The sequence below is a fragment of the Papaver somniferum genome, chromosome 2 (genome assembly GCF_003573695.1).
Source record: "Papaver somniferum cultivar HN1 chromosome 2, ASM357369v1, whole genome shotgun sequence".
In the NCBI taxonomy this organism is placed as follows: Eukaryota; Viridiplantae; Streptophyta; class Magnoliopsida; order Ranunculales; family Papaveraceae; genus Papaver; species Papaver somniferum.
Genome location: NC_039359.1, coordinates 65764843 through 65792842, shown reverse-complemented (window position 1 = coordinate 65792842; position 28000 = coordinate 65764843). Strand labels below are relative to the sequence as shown.

At 40.2% G+C, this 28000-nt stretch overlaps 1 protein-coding gene across 6 annotated transcripts; it reads left to right on the top strand.

Annotated features, from left to right (window-relative positions):
- Window positions 1–5054: 5054 nt before the first annotated feature.
- On the top strand, window positions 5055–13245 carry LOC113347887. Of its 6 annotated transcripts, XR_003359314.1 has the most exons (5): window positions 5055–5830; window positions 6017–6659; window positions 6945–7099; window positions 8080–8166; window positions 11021–11469. XR_003359314.1 is itself a non-coding variant. In XM_026591574.1 (2 exons), the coding sequence occupies exons 1-2, from the start codon at window positions 8858–8860 to the stop codon at window positions 12390–12392; spliced, it is 1365 nt and encodes a 454-aa protein (XP_026447359.1). In that variant the 5' UTR covers window positions 8178–8857; the 3' UTR covers window positions 12393–13245. The 6 variants fall into 6 exon arrangements, 3 of the variants coding, with proteins under 3 accessions (XP_026447359.1, XP_026447357.1, XP_026447358.1); XM_026591574.1 differs by lacking the exons at window positions 5055–5830; window positions 6017–6659; window positions 6945–7099; window positions 8080–8166; window positions 11021–11469 and adding exons at window positions 8178–10195; window positions 12366–13245; XM_026591572.1 differs by lacking the exons at window positions 5055–5830; window positions 6017–6659; window positions 6945–7099; window positions 8080–8166; window positions 11021–11469 and adding exons at window positions 8178–10292; window positions 12366–13245.
- The last annotated feature ends 14755 nt before the right edge of the window (window positions 13246–28000 follow it).

Genomic DNA, 28000 nt, shown 5'->3' with positions numbered 1-28000 from the left:
GCAGTCACATTTTTGCATTGTTATAACCATTTTGTCATGCCTCCTGTCACACACTGTGACACTTTCTTCTGTTACACTTCTGTAACAATTCTTTAGTAACACTTCAGTTCATAACTGTGATATCATTCTGTCACACTTGCCCGATGTTCCAGTTTATGTCACACATATATCATAAACTGTGATGTATTCCATGACTAACCAAACAAACACCTTCTCCACTTTTTTTTTTTTTACGAACTTCTCCTTGACTTCCATAACTCCAACATCCCATCTTCACGGTCTTCAACCCAAGCTTGATAGACTGCTTCACCATCTCTATACAGTAACAAGGTCATCTACTAGTCTTCTACAATCTTCACCATTCAATATCACTAAAGAATACTGAACCTTCCTGTTTGAATTCAATTCACTATCAGCACTTGTAACCCTTCTCGGATTCTAAAATTCATCATCTCGAGTCTGAGATGCATCTCCTCAAGCTCATACGAATTCAATTCAGTTGATCATCAACAATCTTAGCTCAAATCTCTTACTAGATTTCTTCCATTCCACACAAGCACACCTTAATATCCCGTCCATTAATCAAACCTACAGATCCAATCATGGCTATCATCTTAAACCCTTACCTTAACTTCGAAACAATCCCTCGGAATCTCAACAGTCACCACCAGTCAATAGCAGTAATATCTTATTCTCTGTTCTTCTCGTCTAAAAGTCTGTCCACTCCAACATCATCACTTTGTAGCAACTAGATCGTCTTTGTATCTGTAAACTTGATACGACCTCCAATCACGGTAGCAACCCAGCTTTGACCTAGTTTCATTTTTTTCAGGCGCACATGTGCGTTTTCCATGGTCGACGGAAAAATTTGTACTTTTTTACCAAAAAACAGCAACCAAATTAATCTTCACAACCAATCAAACAACAACCAGCAGTAACAACTTTCTTCTCTGAATTCCCATGTCAGCAGCCAACTTGTTTTTCAGCTCACAATCGAATACCTCTTCAATCTTTTGATAAATACCAACGTAGTAGAACTTCGCACACTACTTCTCTTTGAAACTTAAAGAAAAAACTTTAAAACTTCTCTAACTTTATCCTTCTCCTCTCTCTTCCTCTCACCTTGCTCTGATACCAAATGTTGGACCTAGACAAGGGAGAGGAGAGCATAAACGCGGAAGTAAAAAAGACTACATTGATAATAATTTTGGTGTACAAATTCTTTTGGCTCAACAGCCTATTTATAGTTTAACAAACTTGACGACCAAACAAAGACACTTTCCTAATAAAATCAAAACTCTAAGAATATAATTCTTCTAGAGTATTTTAGAATCAAAAACAACTTGTTTCTCGAATTAATCCGACTTCCAAATATAGTCTTTGTTTATTATTTCCAACATCCTCCCTTAAACCAAGACTTCCATTACTCTCATTTTTCCACACACTGCTCAAGCCTCACTAGAATTGATACTTCTTTGAGAAAACATTCTTAACAATCCTTTCTAACCGACACACGGTTTACTCTTCTGGTCCCTTGATTTCTTCAAGGTTTCTTAACAAGCTAGAAACACAACCCTGCTGAGATCTATCCACTTGCTTTGCAAACGCGAAATAAACTCCTTTCCTCTTTATCACCTACTTCACTTGTAGGATTTATTCTCTTCTTACCTACTTTACTCGCAGGATTTCTTCTCTACTTACCTACTTTACTCGCAGGATTTCTTCTCTTCACATGTTACTTAAACAAGAGTCACAACCGACAGTTAGTGATGTCTGTTACAACTGATCTTTCCACAGTCCACAAACCTCTCTTCTCTTCTCAAGTACACATGTTTTTTTACTTCCACAACTCATGTTGAAATCAAAGAACAAAAGAACTAGCATAAAGGATAAGAAATGAAGCCAAAAGTTCTATTGATACTTCTTTTTATTCACAACTTTGTTGTTCTTTCTTCTTCTCCGTTGCAGTCACGCTTCTGCCACACTTTGTAGGTTTTCCAAGTTTCTGTCACAAACTCTTCAACCAACATGTTTGAGCTTAGACTCCAACATGATACCATCCTCCCTTAAGCTCAAACATAACCATCCAACATTCCTTGTCATTCTAAGTCTCTGAATTCGATCAATTTAATCAAACTGTACCAGTCCTGACTGCAATACTATCTTTGATCCTCCATCAAACTGTACCAGTCCTCCTTACCGCAATACCAACTTTGATCCTCCATCAAACTGTACCAGTCCTTCCTGACTACAGTACCAACTTTGATTTTATTGCGTCTATTTCGAATTCATGACTTAACTCTTTGAATCAACCACTCACCCAAAGTTTCTTTACCTACTAGAATTAACCAATGCTCTGCCATAACAACCCTTGTTCATTGCAACAACCCTTTAGACCAATATCCATTCATAACACAACAGTTAAATGCCTTTTAGCATGAACATATTTTCACAACGACTCTGCTACCAAGCAGTCACATTTTTGCATTGTTATAACCATTTTGTCATGCCTCCTGTCACACACTGTGACACTTTCTTCTGTTACACTTCTGTAACAATTCTTTAGTAACACTTAAGTTCATAACTGTGATATCATTTTGTCACACTTGCCCGATGTTCCAGTTTATGTCACACATATATCATAAACTGTGATGTATTCCATCACTAACCAAACAAACACCTTCTCCACTTTTTTTTTTTTTACGAACTTCTCCTTGACTTCCATAACTCCAACATCCCATCTTCACGGTCTTCAACCCAAGCTTGATAGACTGCTTCACCATCTCTATACAATAACAAGGTCATCTACTAGTCTTCTACAATCTTCACCATTCAATATCACTAAAGAATACTGAACCTTCCTGTTTGAATTCAATTCACTATCAGGCTATCAGCACTTGTAACCCTTCTCGGATTCTAAAATTCATCATCTCGAGTCTGAGATGCATCTCCTCAAGCTCATACGAATTCAGTTCATTTGATCATCAACAATCTAAGATCAAATCTATTACTAGATTTCTTCCATTCCACACAAGCACACCTTAGTATCCCGTCCATTAATCAAACCTACGGATCCAATCTTGGCTATCAACTCAAACCCTTACCTTAACTTCGAAACAATCCCTCTAAACCTCAGCAGTCACCACCAGTCAATAACATCAATATCTTATTTTCTGTTCTTCTCGCCTAAAATTTTGTCCATTCTCCAGCATCATCACTTTGTAGCAACGTCAACTAGATCGTCTCCGTATCTGTAAACTTGATACAACAAATCTCCAATCACGGCAGCAACCCAGGTTTGACCTAGTTTCATTGTTTTCAGGCAGACATGTGCGTTTCCCATGTTCGACGGACAAATTTGTAATTTTTTACCAAAAAACAACAACCAAATTAATATTCACAACCAATCGAACAACCACCAGCAGTAACAACGTTCTTCTCTGAATTCCCATGTCAGCACCCAACTTATTTTCAGCTCACAATCGAATACCTCTTCAATCTTTTGATAAACACCAACGTCGTAGAACTTCGCACACTACTTCTCTTTGAAACTTAAAGAAAAAACTTTGAAACTTCTCAAACTTTCTCTTTCTCCTCTCTCTTCCTCTCACCTTGCTATGATACCAATTGTTGGACCTAGACAAGAGAGAGGAGAGCACAAACGCGGAAGCAAAAAAGACTACATTGATAATAATCTTGGTGTACAAATTATTTTGGCTCAATAGCCTATTTATAGTTTAACAAACTTGACGACCAAACAAAGACACTTTCCTAATAAAATCAAAACTCTAAGAATAGAACTCTTCTAGAGTCTTCTAGAATCAAAAACAACTTGTTTCTCAAGTTAACCCGACTTCCAAATATAGTCTTGGTTTATTATTTCCAACAATCCCTAATATGGGCAAAAGCTTTCGCTTTCACCAATTTAGTGAAGTAATAAGTTTCCACGATTAAAAATCTTCGCTTTTTGGTCCCTTCTATGAATGGTCCGACATTATATATCACCCATTTTACAAATGGCCATAGACTCATGACAGAGTTGAGCTCAGTAGCTGGTGCATTTATTTTTCTTGTGAAGCTTCTACTTTCCTCACACCTTCATGCTACACTGGTTGTGTCTTTGATCATGGTAGGCCAGTAATACCCTTGTATTCGGGATTTCTTAGCCAATGACCTTCTTATTCTTTGGTTTCCAGCGTCTCCATAATGTATGTCGGTGAGTATCCGATGTCCCTCGGTTCTTGATAATTACCATAGGAGTGGTCCTTGGAACGATCTTCGGTACAAAATACATCCCGGAGTTCGTATATCGTTGATTTCGACTGAATTTTCCGCGCGTCCTTCGTTTCTGCAGGAAAGGTCCCGTTTTCCATGTAGGAGTTTATTGGGGGTCACCAATTGTCCTCTTCATCTTCTCTGAAGTCAAGTTCCTTTTGTTCTGGTTCTGGAGTGGTGGGCTTATCGTTTAGTGATTCTTCTCCTTGAATGAATTCGCTCACGTCTTCCTATAGATCCTCTTCTGGTATTTTCAGTGATGCTTCCAGATGTACCGAAGGTTCATATACTCTCCCTATGCGAATGTTAATCACCTCATCGTCTCGCAACATCTAGGATATGAAGTCTAGAGCGTCAGCATGCCGGTTGTCCTTCCTGCAAAGGTGTCCGAAAGTGATATTTCCTATTTCTATTTGCGATGCCAGCTCTTGGGATAAGTGCATGTAAAATTTCAGGGTGGCATCATTTGCACTGTATTTTAACTCGATCTTCCTAATCATCAATTGTGAATTGCTTGTTAGGCGAACATTGGTGACTCCCAGCTCTACGATAAGTCATAACGCGTGAATGACAACTCCATATTCCACCACGTTATTTGTACGTTTTCCGAACTCCAATATGAACGCGTGGACCATCAGGTCCCCAGTTGGTGTGATTATGACGATAACGATTCCAAAAACTTGTTTATTACTTGATCCGTCGACAAACACCTCACATGCACCTCCTTTCATTTGAAGGTAAGAGGATCTCATATGTAGAATCCTCTTTGTCTTCTTCCATTTACGAGATGTCATCCACCTCCTCTTCATCCTTGAGTGGAAAGTCAGCGAGGAAATCTGTTAGGATATGGGATTTTATATGCGGCCTCCTTTTGTAGATGATATTGAACTGATCGATCTGAGCATTCCATTTCGTAACTTTTCCTGCTTTGGTGGAGTCTTCGGTAATGCTCCGATCTTCGCCTTAGTTAGGACCCTGACATGAAGTATGTCCTTAAATTTTGTGTCGTGAAGACCAACGCAGGGATGAGTTGTTCGATATTTGTGTAGTTCCGTTATGCACAGTTGAGAGTCCTGCTGATGTAGTATATTGGTTGCTAGTTGTTATCTTTGGTTATGACTAGGAACGTGTTTACCGCATTTCGAGTAGAGGCTAGGTAGATGGAAAAAAATTCATCCGGTTCTGGGTTTTGCAGGATTGGGATACTAGCGAGGTGCTCTTTTATCTTTTGGAAGGTTTTCTCATAAATTTTCGTGCACATGAATTTGTTTGATTTTCGGAGGGTATCGAAAAATGATTTATAGTAGTCTGATGACCGAGTGATAAACCTGCTCAGTGCTTCCAATTTCTCATTTAGATTTTGTACTTCCTTCAATGTCGATGGCGATGGCATCTCCGTTATGGCTTTTATCTCGGCCGGATATACCTCGATTCCTCGTTGTGTAACCAGATAACCCAAGAATTTTCCGGATATGACTCCAAATTTGCATTTGTCTGGGTTAACCTTCATTCGATACTTTATCATTGCCTCGAAGATTTTCTGGAGGTCCTAGAGGTGATTAAGTGACTGCTTTCTTTTTACCAGCATGTCGTTGATGAGTGCCAAATACTGCATATTTTTACACCATTTTATCGGCAATTATCTCATCTTTTGTGCTTTAAAATCATATATTATCCCAAATTCGGTACTTTCATTGTTTTCAAGAATAAATTCTTGTACTAATTAATTTTGTGCTTTTAGGTACTAAATAAAGCTTGGATGAATTGAGAAGCCAAAAGAGCAGATAAATGGTGGCCAGAGACTACGGAAGAGAGACACAAAGCTCCCGTAAAGGAAACATCGCGCAAAAGCATACGCAATCCTCTTGCGCACTATTGGCAATCCGCTTGCAACTCATCCGCAAGACGCTTGCAAACAAAACCTAGCAATGGGCTTGGTTGAAAACCCAAATCTAAGACCCAAACCCGTTTTCATGTCCAAGCCGTCAGATTTGTCACATCTGCTTACCATCCAACGACACCTCCTCTCGTTACATCAAGATTTTATGCAACTGCTTAACACCCTAGCCTCCCTATTATCTTCTCCAATCGAACAGAATTCAACTCCACCTTCAATTCTTCCTATCCTACACAAAACCACTAGTACCATCTTCACGCCCTCCATTAACCCTTCCCCTCCGTATACTGAGCACATCTTCACCATCATTAACACCACCATTAACTCCTAATTTTCCATCTTTCTCTATCTTATCTCTATTCTTATCAAGAACCGTAACCCTAGAAGATAAGATTTAGAGAGGTAGAGTTAGGGTTAGCTGTACAATTGGGGGAACATCAAATTAATGAAGTTGCATGGATGAATTGAAGGAGGGAGACGCGTTTTGGTGAGTTGGGTCTCCATTAATTCCCAAAATGAAGTCGAATTGAGAAATTCATGTATAAATAGGGATGACAATGTGATGTAAAAAGCATGCCCGGATTAGCCGGTGTACCAAGTAGTAGTTTATGTTTGTTTTTAGTATTATCATCATGTTCTAATTTCATAACTAGGGTTTAGATGAAACCCCGACTCTCTGTTATGTTATTCATACTGTTTATGTTACTCTTGAATGTTTAAATTGTTTTAAGATATAATTGAATCTTAATATGTCAACATTTTGCTTTCACAGTGTATGCCATGTATCCCAATGTGTTGATTATGCTGCAACTCAAGCTTAACCAGATTGTTATTGATCCTTAGACTAATTGTGCCCAAAGAAGACAGTTAGTTCTTTGGAAAGATACCTTAGTTGTGATTGAACTATCCATCGGTGAAACACCTTAGGTAAGTGGTAGACTAGACACTTCTGCCTTATCTGTTACAAGGACAATAGTAGTATAATTTGTTGAATACATAATGTGAGTTAGTGGTGGATTTGAAAATCCTAGTATCCTCTTTATCATTGCTTTGCATTATGTTTTAGTTTTTCAGTTACTACCATCATCTAGCTATATCGCCAACAACCCCCCTTTTTGGTTACTCTTGTTTCAAATCAGTATTAGTAAGACCGTAGCTTCAACTTACACCCACCTTGTCCCTGAGGATCGACATGTATTTGCACTATATACAATAAGGCACTGTGCACTTGCAGTTTATTGTAGGTATTGTTTATAGACCTACCAAGTTTTTGGCGCCGCTGCCCGGGACTCGGTAGCGGTGTAGCTGAAGTTCCATCTTTACTTTACTGATTTTAAGTATATTGTTTGTATATATATGTGTTAGAAAATTGCATCATGTTGTTACCGTTAGTTGTAATTTTAAATTTTTAGTTAACTGCATCATTTTTAATCTTTTGGCATTTATAACTAGTTGTATTATGCATTTTAGTTGTGCATCTGTTAGGTTTGATGTATCTTTTAAACTCTTTTAGTTCATAGGTCATTAGTTCTGTAATTTTCCAATCCACTTAAATTGTTTCAGTAGTCATAAACATTATATTGTAACTTAGCTTTTGAAGTTTTTCATGAAAATTGCATCTGTAACGTAAGCATTGGAGCTGTAGCTGGTTTTACAGATCACTACCAGTGTACAGTATTCATCATCTCATTTCAGTTTAAGCATGCTAGTAATCTCATTGTATATAAGTATTGGTTGTGTTATATCTGTTTCATTCTGTTTGCATAATAGCTGAATCGCATCCTGTAGTGTAGATTGTAGGTCTGTGAAGGTCTCTTTTGTTTTTAACATTCTCAGTTTGTAGCAACAGTTTCATACTTCCTGTGTATTTACATTCTGTGTACTGAAATCTTCTCTTGAGAAACCAGGTAGCTTAACTTCCGCTATGAAAGTAAAAAAAGATGAAAAGGAAGACAGAACACTGATATTTTTCATATTCTCGGTCACCCTGGGAGGTAAGTATACACGTATACTCTGTGTGTGTACATCTGTGTTTTAGGGATTTATAATGAATAATTGGTTAATGAATCACTAGGCCCTGGTTATATTTATTTATGACTGAGTTGATTGGCTAGTTAGTATTCATCAAGACTGCCTGCTTGAAACCCATTCCCATTTGTTGACACACCCTGTCCAAGTTGAGACAATGGGCGATATTTTCGATCGACTCCATAGTCTCCATGAGTACATGTACCCCAAAAGAACAAGATTGTTATCATGTATCGTCCTACCCCAGACTGATGGACCATTTGAATTGAATGCAAGCATGATACAAATACTTCCGATTTATCGAGGGATTGATTCTGAAACCTGCAACCTGACCATATGTCCGAAGACTCTCTGAAATTGCGTTTGTTCACATTTTCTTTGAAGGAAAGAGCCAAATCATGGTTTTACGGTTCGAGACCACATTCCATTACCACTTGGGACCAATTTACAAGTTAATTTTTCAAAAAATTCTTTCCACATTGTAGGATCATTGCTATTCGTCAAAATATTAATTGTTTTGTCTAGTTAGATGGGGAGACTCTTTTTCATTATTCTGAACGGTTTATTGATTTGTTGATTGAATGTCCGCACCATGGCTTTGAGAAGTGGAGACTGGTTGCTATCCTCTATGAGGGACTAGACTTTAAATATCGAGCCATGGTTGAGTCTATGTGTAATGGTGAATTTCTTGATAAAACTGTGAATGATACATGGTCGTTTTTAGATGATGTAGAGAAAACCCGTCAATGGGAATCCATTAGGGAAACTGAGATAGTATCACATGATATTGGTGACCCCTATGAGTTAGAATATGATTCCAACTTTGATACAAGCATGAACTGCATGACTAGGAGAGGAGAAGCCCTAGAAAGTTGTATAAATACAAATGTTATTATGCCTAATTCCTATGCGCAATCTGAACTCCGTGTTTGTATGTCGTATGATAGCTCAAACCAGTTGATTGAAAATTGTTCTAGATTGCAAAATCCCTGTTACAATGATGATAATGATGATGAATCAAACTTTGAAAATGGTGTGTCCGGTCCCACTCATGCAACTGATGTTGAATATAAACCTAACTTAGAAGTCAATGAGTGGATTGAGGACACCGCAACTGTTAACAGGGAAGAGTACGCATATTACTCTTATAATGAACCGATATTAGAAGAGCAAGTTCTTATTGAAGATCCAATTTTGGATTCACATAACTCTGAAGTGCTAGACCATATTGTAGAGACCTACATTGATAATGTTTCTTCTAATGTTGTTTTTTATCACAATCCTGAAAATTTTGGTGCTGATACAGAACTTGTGCAATTATCTTGTGACCAAGACCATGACAAAAAACTTTCGTACGACTTAAGGAAGGATGATTTTTCTAAAGACACTATCGATCTCATGCATGAAAATATAATTGACGTGTTTGTTGCCCTACCTAGGTCACAATCACAACATGATGTTTCTTTGAAATTGTCTATGCATGAGAATAAATCTTTTGATGATGATTCTGAATTGGGTCCTGTCAATTTATTCAATGACTGCGAGCATGATACTGTTATTTCTGTTTCTGACTTGGGAAAATTTGAACTGCGTTCTGATGCTTTTGAACCTGAACCGAAATATAACTTAGACGCATCTAATTCCCGTCTTAAGTCGCAAACTGATGGTCGTGCAATTGACATGGAGACTGTTCTGCTAGGATGTGTTAAACCCAAGTTGTTGACACTTCCAAACCTAGGGATAGATTTATGTGCATCTCAAATTCTGTTGGACTTTTTGTCCACTAAATATCTTGTTGTTAAGATGCCACATCTAGAATACCCTCTTGTTTCTTTGCCCAGTCCTGAACATGTCAATTTAGGCTTTGGAATTGTGCAGGAAGTAACTCAAGATCTGATAATTGTTGATGACTGCCATATCTCTGTAAAATTCAGGTTTGGGCGTGACTCATTTGGTTTGACAACCTCGCTTAAATTCTTGGCTTATTATAAATTTGTAAGTCTGTCACTATTTCTGAACTCCGTCTTTTGGGTTGATCCTCAACTCTTTAGGTTGTTGGTATATGGTGCATCATCATTGTATAGTCCAGTAGGTAATTATATTTTCTAGCTTTTTCTTGTGTATATGTGTGCTAATCCAATGTGACATCAACTGAGTTACCTTTGGATCTAGCCGTGAATAATGGAGTTCTAATCTTGCTCTCGCCGACATCCGCTAATCTCTTCCCTTTTCTCTAATAAACATGGTTCTCTTGGTATGCTACTGTTTAAATTCTTATTATCTTTAGAAACATTGAGGACAATGTTAGATTTAGGTTTGGGGGAGTATTTTGCATATAGAGTTTTAGGCTTTTGCTTAAATTTTTTTTTTTTTTTTGCAAATACTTGCATAAAACCTCCAACGTTTAGAGATCTTAGAGTCACTAGCATGCTTCTAGCTATGTTTACATAAATAATCTGACCGAAATAACTGATCTTGGAAGTACTGGAGAACACAATCGGGTTTCTTGTTTGTCTGAGCGTTAAAGTTGGATTTAACCATACCGGTGGGATAAATTAGGTGTAGCAAAGTTATTTGGTATTAGAGTTGTGATCACCCTTAGTGGAGACTACCCATTTTTACACCAAGCGAGGTACCGACCTTCATTTTTTGTGACTATCTAAAAAGTTCTTTTAGAGTGTGTGTCATCGTACGTAAATTCCGGGTAGGAATGGTGAGCTACCCAACTTCGTACCATTTTCAACATTATTTTTGATCTCTTGAGTGCTAATTTTGTCAATCATGAGGATGACGTCTAAAGATGAAAACTCCTTCTTGTAGTTTGATTTGCAGTTGGGACCACTCTCTCTCTCGACGACATCAACAGATCCATAGAAACACATCATAATCAACGAGCAGAGCAACGTCAGAATACATGAAGAAAGTTGAAATAGTCTGAGGTTTACATGCAACAACTCAAGGAAAGTAAAACTCTTATTCAAAGTAAAGATACAATGCAAAGAGCGGAATTCTATACACATTTGAAGAGGTATTTTACAAGAGCAGAGAAAACAGAAAAAGATGAGAATTAGTGAAGTTTTTGAAATCAAGACAATACAAGTTGTGAAGAATCAAGTTATAAATTCCTTATTCCATGGCATTAGTAGTTTCATTATTTATTTTCAATTTGTCATTTTCATGCTTTCAAAAAAAAAAAAAAAAAGTTTGTTTTTAGTTTTGTTTAATAAGAATCATGGTAAAGAAGAAGAATTTTAGAGGAAAATTCAAGCAACAAGGAAATTGAATAGAAAAATCAGAAATTGTTAAGGTTCTACGAAGTTCAGAAGTTCATCATCAACAGTTGAAGACCGAAGACGAAGACGTTTCTATGGATGCTGTGAGAATGGTGTTGATTGCCGATCAAATATGAAGGTAAGTGAGTACTTCCATCCTCGCTAATGATTGATTTCCTTTCTTAGAGATTATCAGAAAAATATTCTTTTTGTCCACAATTTTGTGGAGTCTCCAGAAATTATTTCGGAAGGTTCTCCTCCCCACCATTCAACGTGTGGGGGATTTATCTCTCTATTCCTTCCTACACACATGAGAGACTAAAAAAACAGTCTTTTTGAATGCAATTATCATAAAACCCTATTGGTGAGGCAGAAATCGAGGCTTGTGATCACTCTCGAACCCGAATTCTTTCATAATGTATGGTTATTTCTCGCTCAACTCTTAAGGATGAGAATTCGTTCTTTGGTTTTTCTAACTTCGTGTTACTAGCATGCAGAAACTCTATGTCCTCATAGCTCTTTGGATGCTTGAGACTCTATTACGCTCTGAAGTTTGAGAAGGTTTTGTGGGTACACCTCTGGTAGGCCCTCACGAGACTACAACTCGTGCACTAGAGACACCTAGGGGTTTAAAGGCTTAGTGCATACGCTAAATGCATTCGAGAGACCAGCGACAGTGGTTTAGTTAGGATTTCCTAATTTCTGTTTCACTTGAGGACAAGTAAAATTGAGGTTTGGGGGTATTTGATGAGTGTCAAATACTGCATATTTGTACACCATTTTATTGGAAATTATCTCATCTTTTGTGCTTTAAAATCATATATTATCCCAAATTCTGTACTTTCATTGGTTTCAAGAATAAATTCTTGTACTAATTAATTTTGTGCTTTTAGGTACTAAATAAAGCTTGGATGAATTGAGAAGCCAAAAGAGCAGATAAATGGTGGCCGGATACAACGGAAGAGAGACACAAAGCTCTCGCTAGAAGGCAGTGAAGAACGTAAAGGAAACAGCGCAAAGAGCATCCGCAATCCTCTTGCGCACTATTGGCAATCCGCTTGCAACTCATCCACAAGCCTCTTGCAAACTAAACCTAGCAATGGGCTTGGTAAAAAACCCAAATCCAAGACCCAAACCAGTTTTCATGTCCAAGACGTCAGATTTGTCACATCTTCTTACCATCCAACGACACCTCCTCTCGTTACATCAAGATTTGATGCAACCGCTCAACACCCTAGCCTCCCTATTCTCTTCTCTTATCGAACATAATTCAACTCCACCTTCAATTCTTCCTATCCTACACAAAACCACTAGTACCATCTTCACGCCCTCCATTAACCCTTCCCCTCCGTATACTGAGCACAGCTTCACCATCATTAACACCACCGTTAACTCCTAATTTTCCATCTCTCTCTATCTTATCTCTATTCTTATCAAGAACCGTAACCCTAAAAGATAAGATTTAGACAGGTAGAGTTAGGGTTAGATGTACAATTGGGGGAACATCAAATTAATGAAGTTGCAGAGATGAATTAAAGGCGGGAGATGCGTTTTGGTGAGTTGGGCCTCCATTAATTCCCAAATTGAAGTCGAATTGAGAATTTCATGTATAAATAGGGATGATAATGTGATGTAAAAGGCATGCCCGGATTAGCCGGTGCACCAAGTAGTAGTTTATGTTTGTTTTCAGTATTATCATCATGTTATAATTCCATAACTAGGGTTTAGATGAAACCCTGACTCTCTGTTATGTTATTCGTACTGTTTATATTACTCTTGAATGTTTATTGTTTTAAGATAGAATTGAATCTTAGTACGTCAACATTTTCTTTCACAGTGTATGCCATGTATCCATTGTAGTTAGAATCTCACTGTGTTGATTATGCTGCAACTCAAGCTTAACCAGATTGTTATTGATCCTTAGACTAATTGTGCCCTGGGAAGACAGTTAATGCTTTGGAAAGATACCTTAGTTGTGATTGAACTATCCATTGTTGAAACACCTTAGGTAAGTGGTAGACTTGACACTTCTCCCTTATCTGTTACAAGGACAAGAGCAGTATAATTTGTTGAATACATAATGTGAGTTAGTGGTGGATTTGACAATCCTAGTATCCTCTTTATCATTGAGTTGCATTCTGTTTTACTATTTCAGTCACTCCCATCATCTAGCTGTATCGGCAAACAACCCCCCCTTTTTGGTTACTCTTGTTTCGAATCAGTTTTGATAAGACCGTAGCTTCAACTTACACCCACCTTGTCCCTGAGGATCGACGTGTATTTGCACTATATACAATAAGGCACCGTTCACTTGCAGTTTATTGTAGGTATTGTTTATAGACCTACCAGTCGTCGACATACACCTCCAATTTTTTACCTATCCATTTTGAAAACATCGCATCGACGAGCCTCTGATAGGTTGTTCCCACATTACGCAATTCGAATGACATCCTGGTATAACAGTACAATCCTCTTGGGGTGAAGAACGCTGTGTGTTCTTGGTCTTCCTTGACATGTGCAATTTGATTGTAACCGGAGTGACCGTCCATGGCGATAAAATTTGGTACCCGGAGGTTGCTTCGATCATCTTGTCAATATTGGGAAATGGGTAGTTGTTCTTTGCGAATGCCTTGTTGAGATTGGTGAAGTCGATGCAGATTCTGATTCTGTTGTTTTTCTTGGGAACTATGACCATGTTTGAGATCCACATCCGGTATTCGACCTCCCTAATGAATATTGCATCCATCAGCTTTTTAAAATATCTTTCTACTGCATGTTGGTACTCCAAAGCTACTTTTCGAATCTTCTGGCGAAAGGGCGTTGTCCCTGATTTGATTTTCATCTGGTGACTGACGATGTTGGGATAAATCCCCGGCATATGTTTCATGCTCCACGCAAACCCGTCATTGTACTGGATTAGAAGGGCGACGAGCTTATTCTCCTGAACCGGTGGCATCAGTGTTCGGATATTGATCATCCTTGATATTTCTTCTGTGCCCATGTTCACGTCTTTTGTCTCCTCAACCGCGGTGAAATTCCTTTTTGGTTCCCCTAGGACCGAAGGATTCTTTGATTGATATATGGGGCGACCATCACCGGTCTTCGTTCCTGATGTGCTGGCGATTCCCCGGATCCTAGGTTGGTTACTGCATCGGGATTTTCCTCCTTGGTGAAGAAGTTTTCATGTCCTTTCGCCTTTTTCTTCGCGATCCACTTCTTTCTGGATTTTCGCTTTGACTTACTTCTTTCGATGTTTAATCTCTGCTCGGTTGCTTTGCATTCTCGAGATGCGGTATGTTGATGCCACACCTTTGAGGCGATGAACCTAGTCCGTCCCCATGATAGAGTTGTAGGGGTAAGGCGCATCTACGGTACTGAATCTGGTTATCACACACAGTGATCCGACTTTGACTTCTAGGATGATCTCTCATTTGGGCTCGAAGATGGAACTGTTGATGCCATAGATGAGTAGTTGGAACTAGTCAACCTATCGTCCGTTAGCTCCATTTTCTGAAAGGCATCATAAAACAAAATGTTAAGGGAACTTCCCCCATCTACGAGGATCCCGGTGACGTTAAATTTGTCCGCCTCAAATTCTTGCATCGATTTGTGGTGTGCCCAGAAAATGCATGATACTCGCAGTAGTCTTTGCTTTTTCTGACTTTCTCCGGTTGAGTGCCCTTTGAATGAGGCTATCTGAAATTGGGTCGGTTCTGGATTTCCTTCAAAATTTGTCTAACATCCTTGTTTAGGTTGGTGAAGATTCGGTCTTTGAATCCCTCCTTCTTTGCGAACGATCCACGATCTCGACGAGAGTGTTTATCATCCCTTTGTTGCTCTGGATACGCAGACCGCTTTCCTTTACTGTTTGATGGTTCTGCTGACTGAGTGCGATGGACCATTGATCTGTGATTTTTACCAGCACCCCTTGGGCTTTTTCGCTGCATTTCTTCCAGCTGAATATACTTGGATTGAATAATTCGGAGGTCTCCCTCCTTCTCGATGGGCAGGTTGATGGTGCACAACTCTTCGAAGATCCTGGATCGTCTGTCAAGGCCATACTTATATTAGTTTATGACAACGATAGGATCGATGTTGCCTATTTATTGGCATATTTTCTCCCATCTATCCGTGCATTCTCTCAGAATTTACCTTGGACCGATGGCCAACGAAAATATAGCTTGTCCATTCCAGTCTTTGCATTCATGTTGTACATGTATGTCTGGAGAAAGACCTTGGTAAGCTGCATGAATGTGTCGATCGAGTTGGGTGGTAGGTTATCGAACTATGTCGTTGTTGATGACTTCAGACTAGCCGGGAAATACCTGCACATAACGACGTCATTGGACTCCCAATGTGCCATGGCACGAGCATAATATTTCAAATGGGCAGTCGACTCCCCACTCCCATCGTAGCAGTTGGACGTTGGCAATGGACATTTTGCTGGGATTGGTGATGCCATAATGTAGTGAGTGAATGTCGTTGTTCGTGCTTCACGAATAACCTTTTCGAGCCGAGCCCCGCCTCCCTGCCTGGACTTTAGTCTGTTCAACTCTTCTCTCATCATCTCCATTTGGTCGAACATTTCCTCCATTCGTGTGCTCATTGTGTAACCGGAGCCCACCGGCTTGTATGTTGGATCTTCAAGGCTATCGACGTCATCATTCTGATGCCTTCAGATCCTGAGTGGTGTAGGGACAGTGACCAAATCTCTGACTCGATTTGTCTGTTCTCTTCGATCATCGACCTTCGACGCTCCTTCTTGGTATGCTGTCATCGCTGAGGTCCATTTGCGCTATTTTTGAACATTTCCATCAGGGTCTGATTCTCTTTTGTGAGGTATTGTAAAGCTTCCATATATCCTTTTTGATTATGCAAGGCCTCCTTGAGCATAGCGGCCATCTGAATCGTTTCATTTGATTGGATAAGAGAGATTCCCTCGTTGGCATTTCAGTCATGGCTTTCGCTCTGTTCAGGGTTGCGACCTCCTCTTCTGCATCCGTGGCTTCCTTAGCGGCTTCTCTGGTTGTTGCTGTGACGGCTTGCTGTTCAGGAATCTCCGGGATACTTCCGTCGACAATGGTTTCGATTTGCGGCGATGGTGGATACTCTATTTGGTAAGTTTGTCCTGGTAGGACTTCCTCTAACAATCGGTGCAGACTCCCAATGATCAACTCTCGGTTGTTGGCCTTCGGCGTAGACGTTGTTGCGGGGATCGTTTCTCCTGTCTGCTCCACGTTGATAGGCGCGAGACCTGCCCTTGCGACTGCCCGTGCTTTAGCTGCTTTATCGGCTATTACCTTAGTTGCTAGAGCCCTTGCCGTTGTGGCCTTCGTTGCTGCAGCTCTAGCCTCTCTTTTCTGAATGGCCTTCTCTTTTGCTTCTTTTTCTTTAGATGCCTTTTCTGCTTCGGCTTTCTCTTTTGGAACCTTTTTTGTTGCCTCGCTGTGATCGTCTGTGGGCTTGAGCTGGTTCTTCGCTTGCTCCCTCGATTTTCCCATTAAGATAGCCAAAACGACGAACTCTACGCTGTTTATCGATAGGTTAGCTAAAATGATGAAGTCTTTGTTTTTCCTTTAAAAAGATTGCATAAGTAAAGCAAAAATGAAGAATTTTTGTAAGTTGGGCTCTAAGCTCATCTTCATCGTAAACTGGTCTCTTGAATGACACTTAGAAAAACTTCGTGAAACCGAATAATACAACATATCATGCTGGTAGCATTTTTGTAATATGCTTTGTGGTTCTGGATCTGATTGACCGTTCCTTGGTCATTCAGATTTTAGGGGGAAGCTAACTGTTCTGAGGGCGTAATATGCTTCGGTGGTCGATCTCCTGCCCACACCTTTGATGTTTCAGACAGATAACTATGAGTCAAAAGAAGCAATACTAGAGAGTATATATGTTTTCAGCTCACGTTCATAAATCTGTGGTTTGGGTCTCATACGAAACCATATCGTTGTCAGCGTTATACTGACAGATAATGTTTTTTCCAACTTTCACCGGAATGAACCATTTTTTTTTCTGTGCATCGGGTTGTTTTGATGAGAACGTCAGGGCGTTGCTACCAGCAGTACCGATGTTCTCTCAGTTGTTCCAGACCTGATAATTTTATCATGAAAACAAAACATTGTTCTTCGTTTCCAACGACCTTAGTTGGTTATGGAACGAATCCCGAAATATAATCTCCTCGGGTATTTTTCATCTTCTGATGCCATTCGACAAGCACATAGAATCATTTGTTCATGAGTGTTTGTGATTACTATAAAGTACCGTTTGTCTCCTCTGAACCTTAATAGATTTGGCACTTTTACCATAAAAAGAGCTAGAAAAATCTTCAAAAGAAATGGATTTATTACTTTTTGCTTGAAAAAGTTTTGAAGGAAAAATAAATCTTTTACCGATAACCTTCTTTGTTTTTAGCACTAAACTATAATCACTTGGAACCCAACTGGTAGATGTAGCCGGACTCGCAGTACGCATAAATGAAATCCTAAGTTTAACGTGGTTCGATCGTGGCCTATGTCCACGGTGGTAATAAGTTTGAGTTCTTACTAGGTATGTTGAGTGTTACAAGGTTCAAAGAACCGATGAAAGTAAAGGTAATTATAGAATGTTGCTGATAATCTCACTCTATTCCTACTCTCCTCCTCCAAAATTCAACCCCTCATCAAGTAATCAGAGTTTCTATTTATAGAGTTTAGATTGGGACCCACCAGTCATCTCCACCCCGCGGATGGTTAGCTATCCCTTCACTACTCCACTATGTTCCTCGTTCTCCTGTGATCGATATCTTCAACAGCTTGACACGTGGCTGATAAGGTTAAGTGAAGCAGTTGAGAGCATCAAATGCTGAGTAGACTACTCCTTCACACGCGTAACAGCTCTTTACAACTGGCCTATCACATCACCGAGACCTGGAGGTTCCCTAATTGTTCATTAAAATACGCCTTGTGACCTGTGAAAATTAACTCTGTGTTGATCGTATGTCTTCGTAGTAACTTAGCTATCATGCTCTCGTTCTGTGATCGTGCCACGTGTACGATGAATATTTTGTAGTTACAAAAATTTGAGATTGGGTTGGACACAAACAATCCATCTTGCATAGGTCAAACACAGTCGACTGATTTGATTCGTGCAACCATTTTCATTTTTCAAATGATAATTGCGAATCTGAGAATTTTAGATCTTATTTCTTACACAAAACTCAAACAGTGCTTAGTTGTACACATGAAGAGAAAAAACATGAGATGAAATTTCCGCCATTTCTCACTACGCACGAGGTATTAGTGAGGTTTTAATGACCATAACAAACCCCGGTATATCACTCATTTAAAGGCATTAACAAGGTTAGAAAGAGAAAAACTAAATTAAAGGTTTTCTAATTCCTTCGTTACCCAAATTCTCGTACCTGCACCAAATGGTAATTGTTAGGGTTTTTGGTATAATGCCTTACCCTCTTTTGAGAGATAATGGCCATATATATTATTATTGTTTTGGTCAATTAAGGAGAATATCCTGTGACCGTAAATAAGGTAGAGTATCTTCTATTACACCCCCTTAGTCTGAGCGGGAGAGGAACAAACGCTAAGACTAGAACGAAAATTAATAAACAATTGTCTTGGAAGACCCTTGGTGAAGATATCAGCGTATTGATGTTCGGAAGGAATGTGTAAGACACGAATATCACCAATACGAACCCGTTCACGAACAAAATGGATGTCAATCTCCACATGTTTTGTACGTTGATGTTGGACCGGATCACCAGACATGTAGACAGCACTCACATTGTCACAATACACTAGAGTGGCCCGTTGTAACGGCATATGCAACTCAAGAAGTAAATTCCGGAGCCAGGTTGTTTCAGCCACAGCATTAGCGACACCCCTGTATTCTGCTTCAGCACTTGAGCGAGACACCGTTGCTTGACGTTTGGAAGACCAAGAGACAAGATTGTCTCCAAGAAAAATGCAGTAACCGGATGTTGATCGGCGTGAGTCAGGACAACCCTCCCAATCAGCATCAGAATAGGCGGTAAGGCCAGAGATGTTTGAAACCGAGAGAGACAACCCATGATCAATAGTGCCCTGAAGGTATCGAATAATGCGCTTAATGGCTTGCATGTGTAGCTCCCGAGGGTCATGCATAAATAAACATACCTGCTGAACCGCATAAGAGATATCCGGTCGAGTGAAAGTGAGATATTATAACGCTCCGGCCAGACTACGATATAAAGTAGGATCCGAAAGTGCTGGTCCAGAAGTAGCACTGAGCTTAGAGTTCGTGTCAACCGGAGTTGCTGCTGGTTTGCAGTTCGTCATGGATGCACGAGCAATGATGTCCTTTGTGTAGAGTGACTGAGATAAAAACAACCCTGAGGAAGAACGAGAAGCAGTAATACCCAAAAAATGATGTAACGGGCCAAGATCAGTCATAGAAAATTCCAGTTTCATCAGGTCGATAAACCGGGCTAGGAGAGCATCAGTAGAGGCAGTGAGTATGATGTCATCAACATATAGTAATAAGTATGCAGTTTCCCGGCCGGACCGGTAGATAAATAGAGAAGGATCACAAACACTACCCTGAAAACCACAACCTGTGATGAAAGTCGCAAACCTCTGGAACCACGCCCGAGGCGCCTGTTTGAGACCATAAAGAGATCGGCGAAGACGACAAACATAATCAGGTCGAGCAGGGTCAACAAATCCCGGAGGTTGATGCATATAAACTGTCTCAGATAAGTCCCCATGAAGGAAAGCGTTCTTAACGTCCAATTGGTGAATCGGCCAAGATTTTGATGTGGCAATGCTGAGAACGGTACGAATGGTGGCAGGCTTAACAACCGGACTGAAAGTCTCAAAACAATCAACCCCAACCTGTTGCGATTTACCATTGGCAACAAGACGGGCTTTGTATCGCTGCAATGTACCATCTGCATTAAACTTGTGACGAAATAACCACATGGAACGAATAACATGAGATCCAATAGGTCGTGGTACTAGATCCCAAGTGTTAGTTTTTAACATAGCAATAAACTCATCTCGCATGGCCTTGGTCCAGTTGGGATCCCTAAGAGCATAAAGGTGAGATTTTGGCAAGTTGGAGATGTGCTGTGGTGTCTGAACATTGAGGTTCAATCTGTGAATGGGACGGAAGATGCCACGAGATGCACGAGTGACAGGACGAGAGGAGTTGGCTGAAGTGCCAGGATGAGTAGAAGAAGAAGGCGTGACTGCCTGGATAGTGCAGTCAGGCGCTGAAGTGGTGCAGTCAGACGCTGTTGCAGGCATTGAAGATGGGCAGACAGGCGCTGTTGCAGGTGCTGAAGTGCTGCGTCAGGAGCTGTGGAAGCTGACTGCTGCTGTGGGGGAATGTGGAGATGAGTAGTGCAGTCAGACGTTGTTGCAGGTGTTGAAGAGGTGCAGACAGGCGCTGTTGCAGGTGCTGAAGTGTTGCTGTCAGGAGCTGTGGAAGCTGACTGCTGCTGTGGAGGAATGTGGAGATGAGGTGCTGTAGTAGAACGACGATGAGGAGGTGTGTAGAGCTGTATTGCAGGAGAAGGAGGATGTGTAGTGGCGGAAGATGGTGGAGCAACGTCAGGGCGTTGCTGTGCAGTAGAGGAAGGAATTGATGTAGCAGCGGAAGGAGGCTGGACAGTAGGATTAGAAGATGTTGGGTAACAGAAACGAAAGGGAAGGAGAGTGGAAGATGGTGTAGAGGAAGAGTCTTGACAGTTTGATGAAGTAGAGACAGTGTTCTTGAAGGGGAACACGTTTTCATCAAAGGTCACATGACGAGACAAGATGATTTTGTTAGTGGCTAAGTCGAGACATCGATAGCCACGGTGATGGGTTGGAAACCCAAGAAAAACACACTTAGTAGAACGAGGAGAAAGCTTATGAGTAGTGGTAGCGGAAAGATTGGGGTAGCAAAGACAACCAAAAGTACGGATATGAGAGTAGGTTGGTTGACGTTGATAGAGAATGGACACCGGAGAAGAGAAATTTAGGATTTTGGAGGAAGGAAGAATGTTGTGGAGGTAGACGGCCATGTGTAAGGAGTCGGCCCAATATTTGGGAGGGATAGATGCATGAGACATAAGTGTGCGAGTGATGTCATTGACACGACGAATCATTCGCTCAGCTTTGCCGTTTTGAGAGGAGGTATGAGGGCATGAGAAACGGAAAACTAACCCATGTTTTTGAGCAAATTCATGAAAGATGAGTTGTCGAATTCACGACCCATGTCACATTGAAAAGTTTTGATTTCACGTTCGAACTGAGTTTTGACGAAGGAACGAAATTCCAAGAACTTGGTATAAACTTGGGATTTTAATTTGAGAGGAAAGATCCATAGATAATTTGTGAAGTCGTCTAACAAGATAAGATAGTAATTAAAACCGGTCTCAACATGTAATGGTGAGGTCCATAAGTCGCTATGAATGATATCAAAGGGAGCAAAGGTAACAGAATTTGATTCAAAAAATGGCAGACGAACATGTTTACTAACTTGACAAGAATGACAAAGTTTGGTAGACTGAGTTTTATTACATTGAATGAAAGAGTTTGCACGTAAATTATCTAAGATAGCTGTCCCAGGGTGGCCGAGACGGCTGTGCCAAATGTCATGAGAGCACACGGCAAGGGATATAGGATGAGACAGAGACGATGTTGAAGGTGATACGGCAGAGGCAGTAATAGGATAAAGCTCCCCGGAACTGTTACATCGAAGGAGAATCTTCCTCGAATGCAAATCCTTCACAGAAAAACCAGACGGATCAAATTCAACAGACACATGATTATCAGTGGTGAATTTACGAACAGAAACCAAGTTTTTGATTATGTCGGGAGCAACAAGAGTATCTTTGAGTTTTAGGGTGCAGGACGGAATATCTATGAACTTGGTACCGGAGGCAGTGACTGGAATACTGTGACCATTGCCAACTAAGATGGAATGAATATTACTAGTGTTAAAAACAGTATTCAAAGTACCTGAATCCGCAGTGAGATGCGATGTAGCACCGGTATCCATATAGAAAGCATCGTCAGGTGAGTATAAACTCATGGAGCTGTATGCTTCGGCAATGTCGCTTGGTTGAAGATATTCCGTGGATGGAGTAAGGTATGCCTGTGCACGTCCAACGCCAGATGTTCGACCGCGTGACTGACCAGAACGGCCACGGCCGTGGAAGGAACCGCGGCTGGAAGGTTGCTGCCAATGTGTTGCCGGAGGTGCTGTAGGATACGGACAAGGTGGTACTGCCCATTGTGGTGGACAGTGGAGGTTGTGTGTATGATGAGGTGCACCGTAGAGCTGATAAGGGGACGGAGGTGTTGGCAGCAAGGGTGGTTCGGTGGCTGGTGCAGATGAACGATGACCACCACGTCTGGCATGACCACCACGCTGTGAGCGCTGATTGTTACGCTCTGTGGTTGGAGCTGCAGCTGCAAGAGCCGTAGGTGCAGACTGTGATTGCTGTTGAGAGCGTCGAATCTCTTCGGTACGCAGCTGGGATCGAGCGGTATCAAACGTCGGCATTGATTGTTGGATAAAAGAGGCTACCGTGTTGTATTCCTCCGGAAGGCCATTGACAAGTTGGATCACAAGGCGTTTGTCATCCATGGGAAAGTCAAGATCAAGTAATCGATCGGACAGGGATTTTAGCTTATCGCAGTAATCATCAATATTATTGCAATCAATAAACTTAAGATTGACAAACTTACGTTCAAGAGTCGCGGCGCGGTTACCTTTGTTGTCTTGAAAGAGTTTCTTAAGATGATCCCAAAGCTCTTTAGCAGTTTTTCCAGATTTGAGGACGGTAAGCATTAAATCCTTGGCCATGGTGGAGAACATCCACTGTCGACAGAGAGCGTCGAGTTGGAGCACGGTGTCGGCGTCAACATCTGCAGGGGGTTTGTCTTCATTGATGAGAAAAAGAAGGCGATGAGCTTGAAGATGGAGTTCAAACAGAAAAACCCAAGATGAGTATTCATCCTGTTTGATGTCTAGGATAATGGGGATTAGGGTTTTGATGTTGTTGATAGCAAACGCCGGATGGATTGTCTTTTTATCTCCTGCCATTGTTGATTTTGGTGAAGTAGGTGAAGAAGAAGAAGAAGAAGAGGATCGGCTATTAGGTCGATACCATGTTAGGGTTTTTGGTATAATGCCTTACCCTCTTTTGAGAGATAATGGCCATATATATTATTATTGTTTTGGTCAATTAAGGAGAATATCCTGTGACCGTAAATAAGGTAGAGTATCTTCTATTAGTAATAGTGATTGTAGTTTTTTTCCAGACTTTGTTAGTATGGTGTAACCCATGAATGTTAGCATCGGTCAACAGGAAAAGATTCATTGGAAAAGAGGTACTTACGAGGGAACCTCAACCTAATAGATATAAACGAGACAAAAAAAATAGAACGACTAAGGAATCGATCACCTAAAGAAGAGGATAAGAAAAAAAGTTCTAAAAAAAGATTAATAAAAAATATACACCAAATATTTCAAATCCAACTCAAAATTGATGATAGAAATATGGGTCCCAAAAAGCTATCACTATGTTAGTCGTTAAATCCAACATTTTAGTGTTTGACTCCGCCCAAAAATAATCTTTAATCTTAATATATTTAATTAGATTTTTCAAATTTCCCTTTTTGTGATTGAAGATTCTAGAATTCCTTTCTTTCCAAATGCACCACCAAATTGCAACCGGTAAATTGTTCCATCTACGATCAAGTGTTTCGTCACGCCAATCATGACTCCAAGCTTTTATATAGTTGTGGAATTCCACTTGAAATATTGCATCCATCAATAAAATAATCCCAAATTATCTTTGGACAACAACAATCATAAAATAAGAATACTATTATAGGGGCCCCAAACTTTTGATTTTTAGGACTCACAAGATGACAAAACAAAGGGTCATGAAATAGTAATCAACAAAATCCCGAAACCTATTAATATTCTTAATGGTAATATCCTCCATTAGTTAGTGCTAATAATTATATTAACAAAATTAAGTATGATTAGTGATTAAGTTAGACTAGTTTATAGTTAGGTTTTGAAAATCAAAATCAATTTTTCTTTTTTATTTTTAGCGTACGGTTGGGAGTTTATATCTTCCCAACCGTAACTACCATATACGGTTGGGAGTTCATACCATAGAAAAACTCAGGTTCAAATGCGGTTGGGAGTTCATATTTCCCAACCGTATGAAATTCTGAAACTATTTCAAAATCCCTAATTTGATCAAATCCAACCTATTTATGCGATCAAAAGCAACAAAAAAGTGTGGATTTTCGATTCTTACCTAATTGAAGTAATTATTTTCATGATTAATCGTTGTTGAAGAACAACAAAGAAAAAAAATGAATATATACAGAAATAGGTCTGTTTTGGTAGGTCGTTTTCAAATCTAAGACTCTTTTTTTATTTTTTAATAATCTAAGCCAATTGAATAGATTCCATCCAAATCCATTTTCTCAGCCAATATCTCATGTTGACTTGTCAATATCTCATCAAAATCCCATACATCGAGATCTCGTATAGGTGGAAACGTTACGAAAATGCTCTCTATTTCTTCTCAACAAAATTTAACGATCTTATTTTTTTCTTTCTTCTTCTCTTCTCCTCTCTGGTTGTTCTAATTCAAAGGTATGGAGTTAGGCTCCGAGTTATTCACTGGTTTGGGTAAGATTTTTGTGCGAGTCTGGACAGAGTTATCTTTGAAAGAAAACAAGGAAGAAACAAGCATTGCTTCCATTGAATTTATTGTTGAATGGTGGTAATGAAAGAGTTTTTTTGGAGATCCTGTGATGAATTATGAGTTGGTTTCTTGCTGGATTCAATTGTACATCAAGATATGAGAAGATTTAGTGAAGATTTCAGCAAGGAATTCAGTGAACGAAAGTCTGTTGTTGTTGTTGGTAATGGCAGTAAACGTTGAAGATTAACAGTGGATGTTTTCGAGTTCTAAGTAGTGAAGATTGATGATGATATTGAGTTTGAATGAATTAGAAATGGTGGGTCTATATATGATTTGAATTTGCAGGGAATGGGAAGTCTACAAAAGGTATTTCCTTATCAGAGAAAAATACCATCTGAGTGTGCACAACAACTGTTTGACAAAAAGCCTGAACCACAGGTCAGGTCTTGTAGAAGTCAGCCACGTCCCTTCTATTTGACGTTGCTCTATCCATGGACACAATGTAGGTGCACAAAATAGGCTCGCCACGTGTCCGCATAGGAAGGAACGAAATAAGTCTGAGGAATCTCACCCAAGGATCTTGCATCATTCCTCAAGATCCCAATCAGTGACTTGTCAAATCAAAAGTCAGAATCATCTCGTCAACGATTAATGACACGAATTAAGAACACATGTACGCACGGAAGCGTCCCAAGACGAAGTAACTCGCATAAAGAATTTAAAACATGAAAGATCTTTTGGAGTACCCAACAAGATACCAACCACGAAATCAGATAGGCCAAGTAAGGTTACTTGCTTGAAAAGATAACCCGCGAAGTTAGTAAATTATTGAGAAAGAAAAGAGACAGTTTTCCCGACAAGTTCACGAAGAGGTCAGCGAAAAAAGGGGAAAATTTTGTGGAAAATGGTCTAGGCGAAGTAAAAAGCTAACCCACGAGAACATGGCGACCTTGGACGAAGTAAAATGAGTTGTATTCCATTAGGATTGGAAGGTCTATAAATAGAGGACCTTGGGCAATGTAGAGGGGAACGGATTTTGGGGGGTTAAAATAGTCTTGCTTAGAGTGTGAGATTAGGGTTTCCTGGTGTCCGAAGTTTGTACTTTCATCACCTTGAGTGGTAGATCAATAAATAATTTCTTACTCAAATTATCTCTTATGTCTTAGATCTTGTTTATTTCCTATTTGGGTGTACTACTGGATTTCCAGTAGTTACATTTTGGCGTCCAGAAACAAGAACTTAGATTGGGGATCCATCCTCATCTAAGAGTTGGAGAGAAGTTGAAATTTTTTCAAAGTCATAGAAGTTATAGATCTTGGCGAATTGTCTTTTGAAAGTTAGGGTTTTGTAGATCTCGAACGGTTTATTCATAACTAAGGTTGGAGATCTAGGAGAGGGAGTAATATTTGGGTGTTGCATCGTAATATTGGCTAGGATTGAGAAGCATAGGTTGATTTGGAGATAGCGAATCAAGGACTAGTTGATAGCTAGGACGACGAACCGAGCGAGGCACTTGATAGCAACGAGGAGAAGCAAACGTTTGGAGGCGAAAAGAGGAGGAAGAATGGAAAGGGCAGAAACATCGGTCGTAGGAGAAAGGCAAGGCATGAACCAACGGCGGAATGAAGAAGCCAGAGAAGATGACTTCAGAGAGGGTTCAATGCATACTTCCGACACAGACACCACTGAAGGAGAAGAAATGACCCGCGAAGAGATGGAGGAGAATATCGGTGAAGAACATATGACGTTGGAACAACTAAGGGAGACGCTCCGCCTCGAGAGGGAACGAGACTGGGATATAGCGGAACAAAAAGCTAGGCTGGTGAGACAAAACGTGATGTTAACGATAGAAAATCGCCAACTCAATGAGGAAATAACAGCTGACGTCACGGACTCTGAAGTGTTACCGATATCGTCGGAAGAAGATGAACGGCGACAAAGGAGATATGCTTACAAGGACGACGGAGGAAAACCAAAAAGGAGACAACGAAGAGAAAGCATCGAATAAAGTGATCTAATAAGAGCGTTGGAGATAACGAGATGGGAAGATCAAAGACGAAGATATGAAGAAGATCAGGATAAGAGAAGAGGAAAGGAGGAACGAAGATGAAAGGAGGCGAGAAGAGGAAAGGAAACACGATGTAAACCGGCGATACGAGGAAGAAGTAAGACGTCGGGAAGGAAGGCTTAGCGTGATGAGAGGCAATCATCATGAAGAAAACGGAAGAAACCTGAATCAAGAGGTGATGAACGAATTGCAGGATATGAGGACATTGATAAAAAATTCTAGACGAGGTGGCAGGGTGCATTTGGCAGAGGCGATAGAGGAAGCTGAAAAAACTCCATTCACCTATGAAATAATACATGCGTACATTCCTGAGAAATGTGTGCTACCAACATTTGCAAGCATATTTAGCGTTTCGTAAAGTGTTGTGCAACACTTAAAACGATACACTCTTTCATTAATGAAATGGGAACGAAATGATGTCGTGCTTTGTAAGTACTTCCCTGCGAGCTTAACCGGAGAAGCGTTGGCTTGGTTTGACGGTCTACCAGAAAGGTCGATTTCGTCATTCAAAGACCCGCAGAGGATATTCTTGACAACCTACATAAGTAACAACATGCTAAGACCGAGAAATGAGACCCTGTTCAACCTAACGCGAGACCGGCAGAGAGTCTGCGAGGACTGGTAACGAGATGGAGCACAGTATGTAGTGAACTCGCAGGAAGATTTGATGAGAATAATTTCATCCTAGCCTTCATGAATTCCCTAATCCCGACCGACCTTTTGTACACCCAAATATTCATAATCCGGAACTCCTT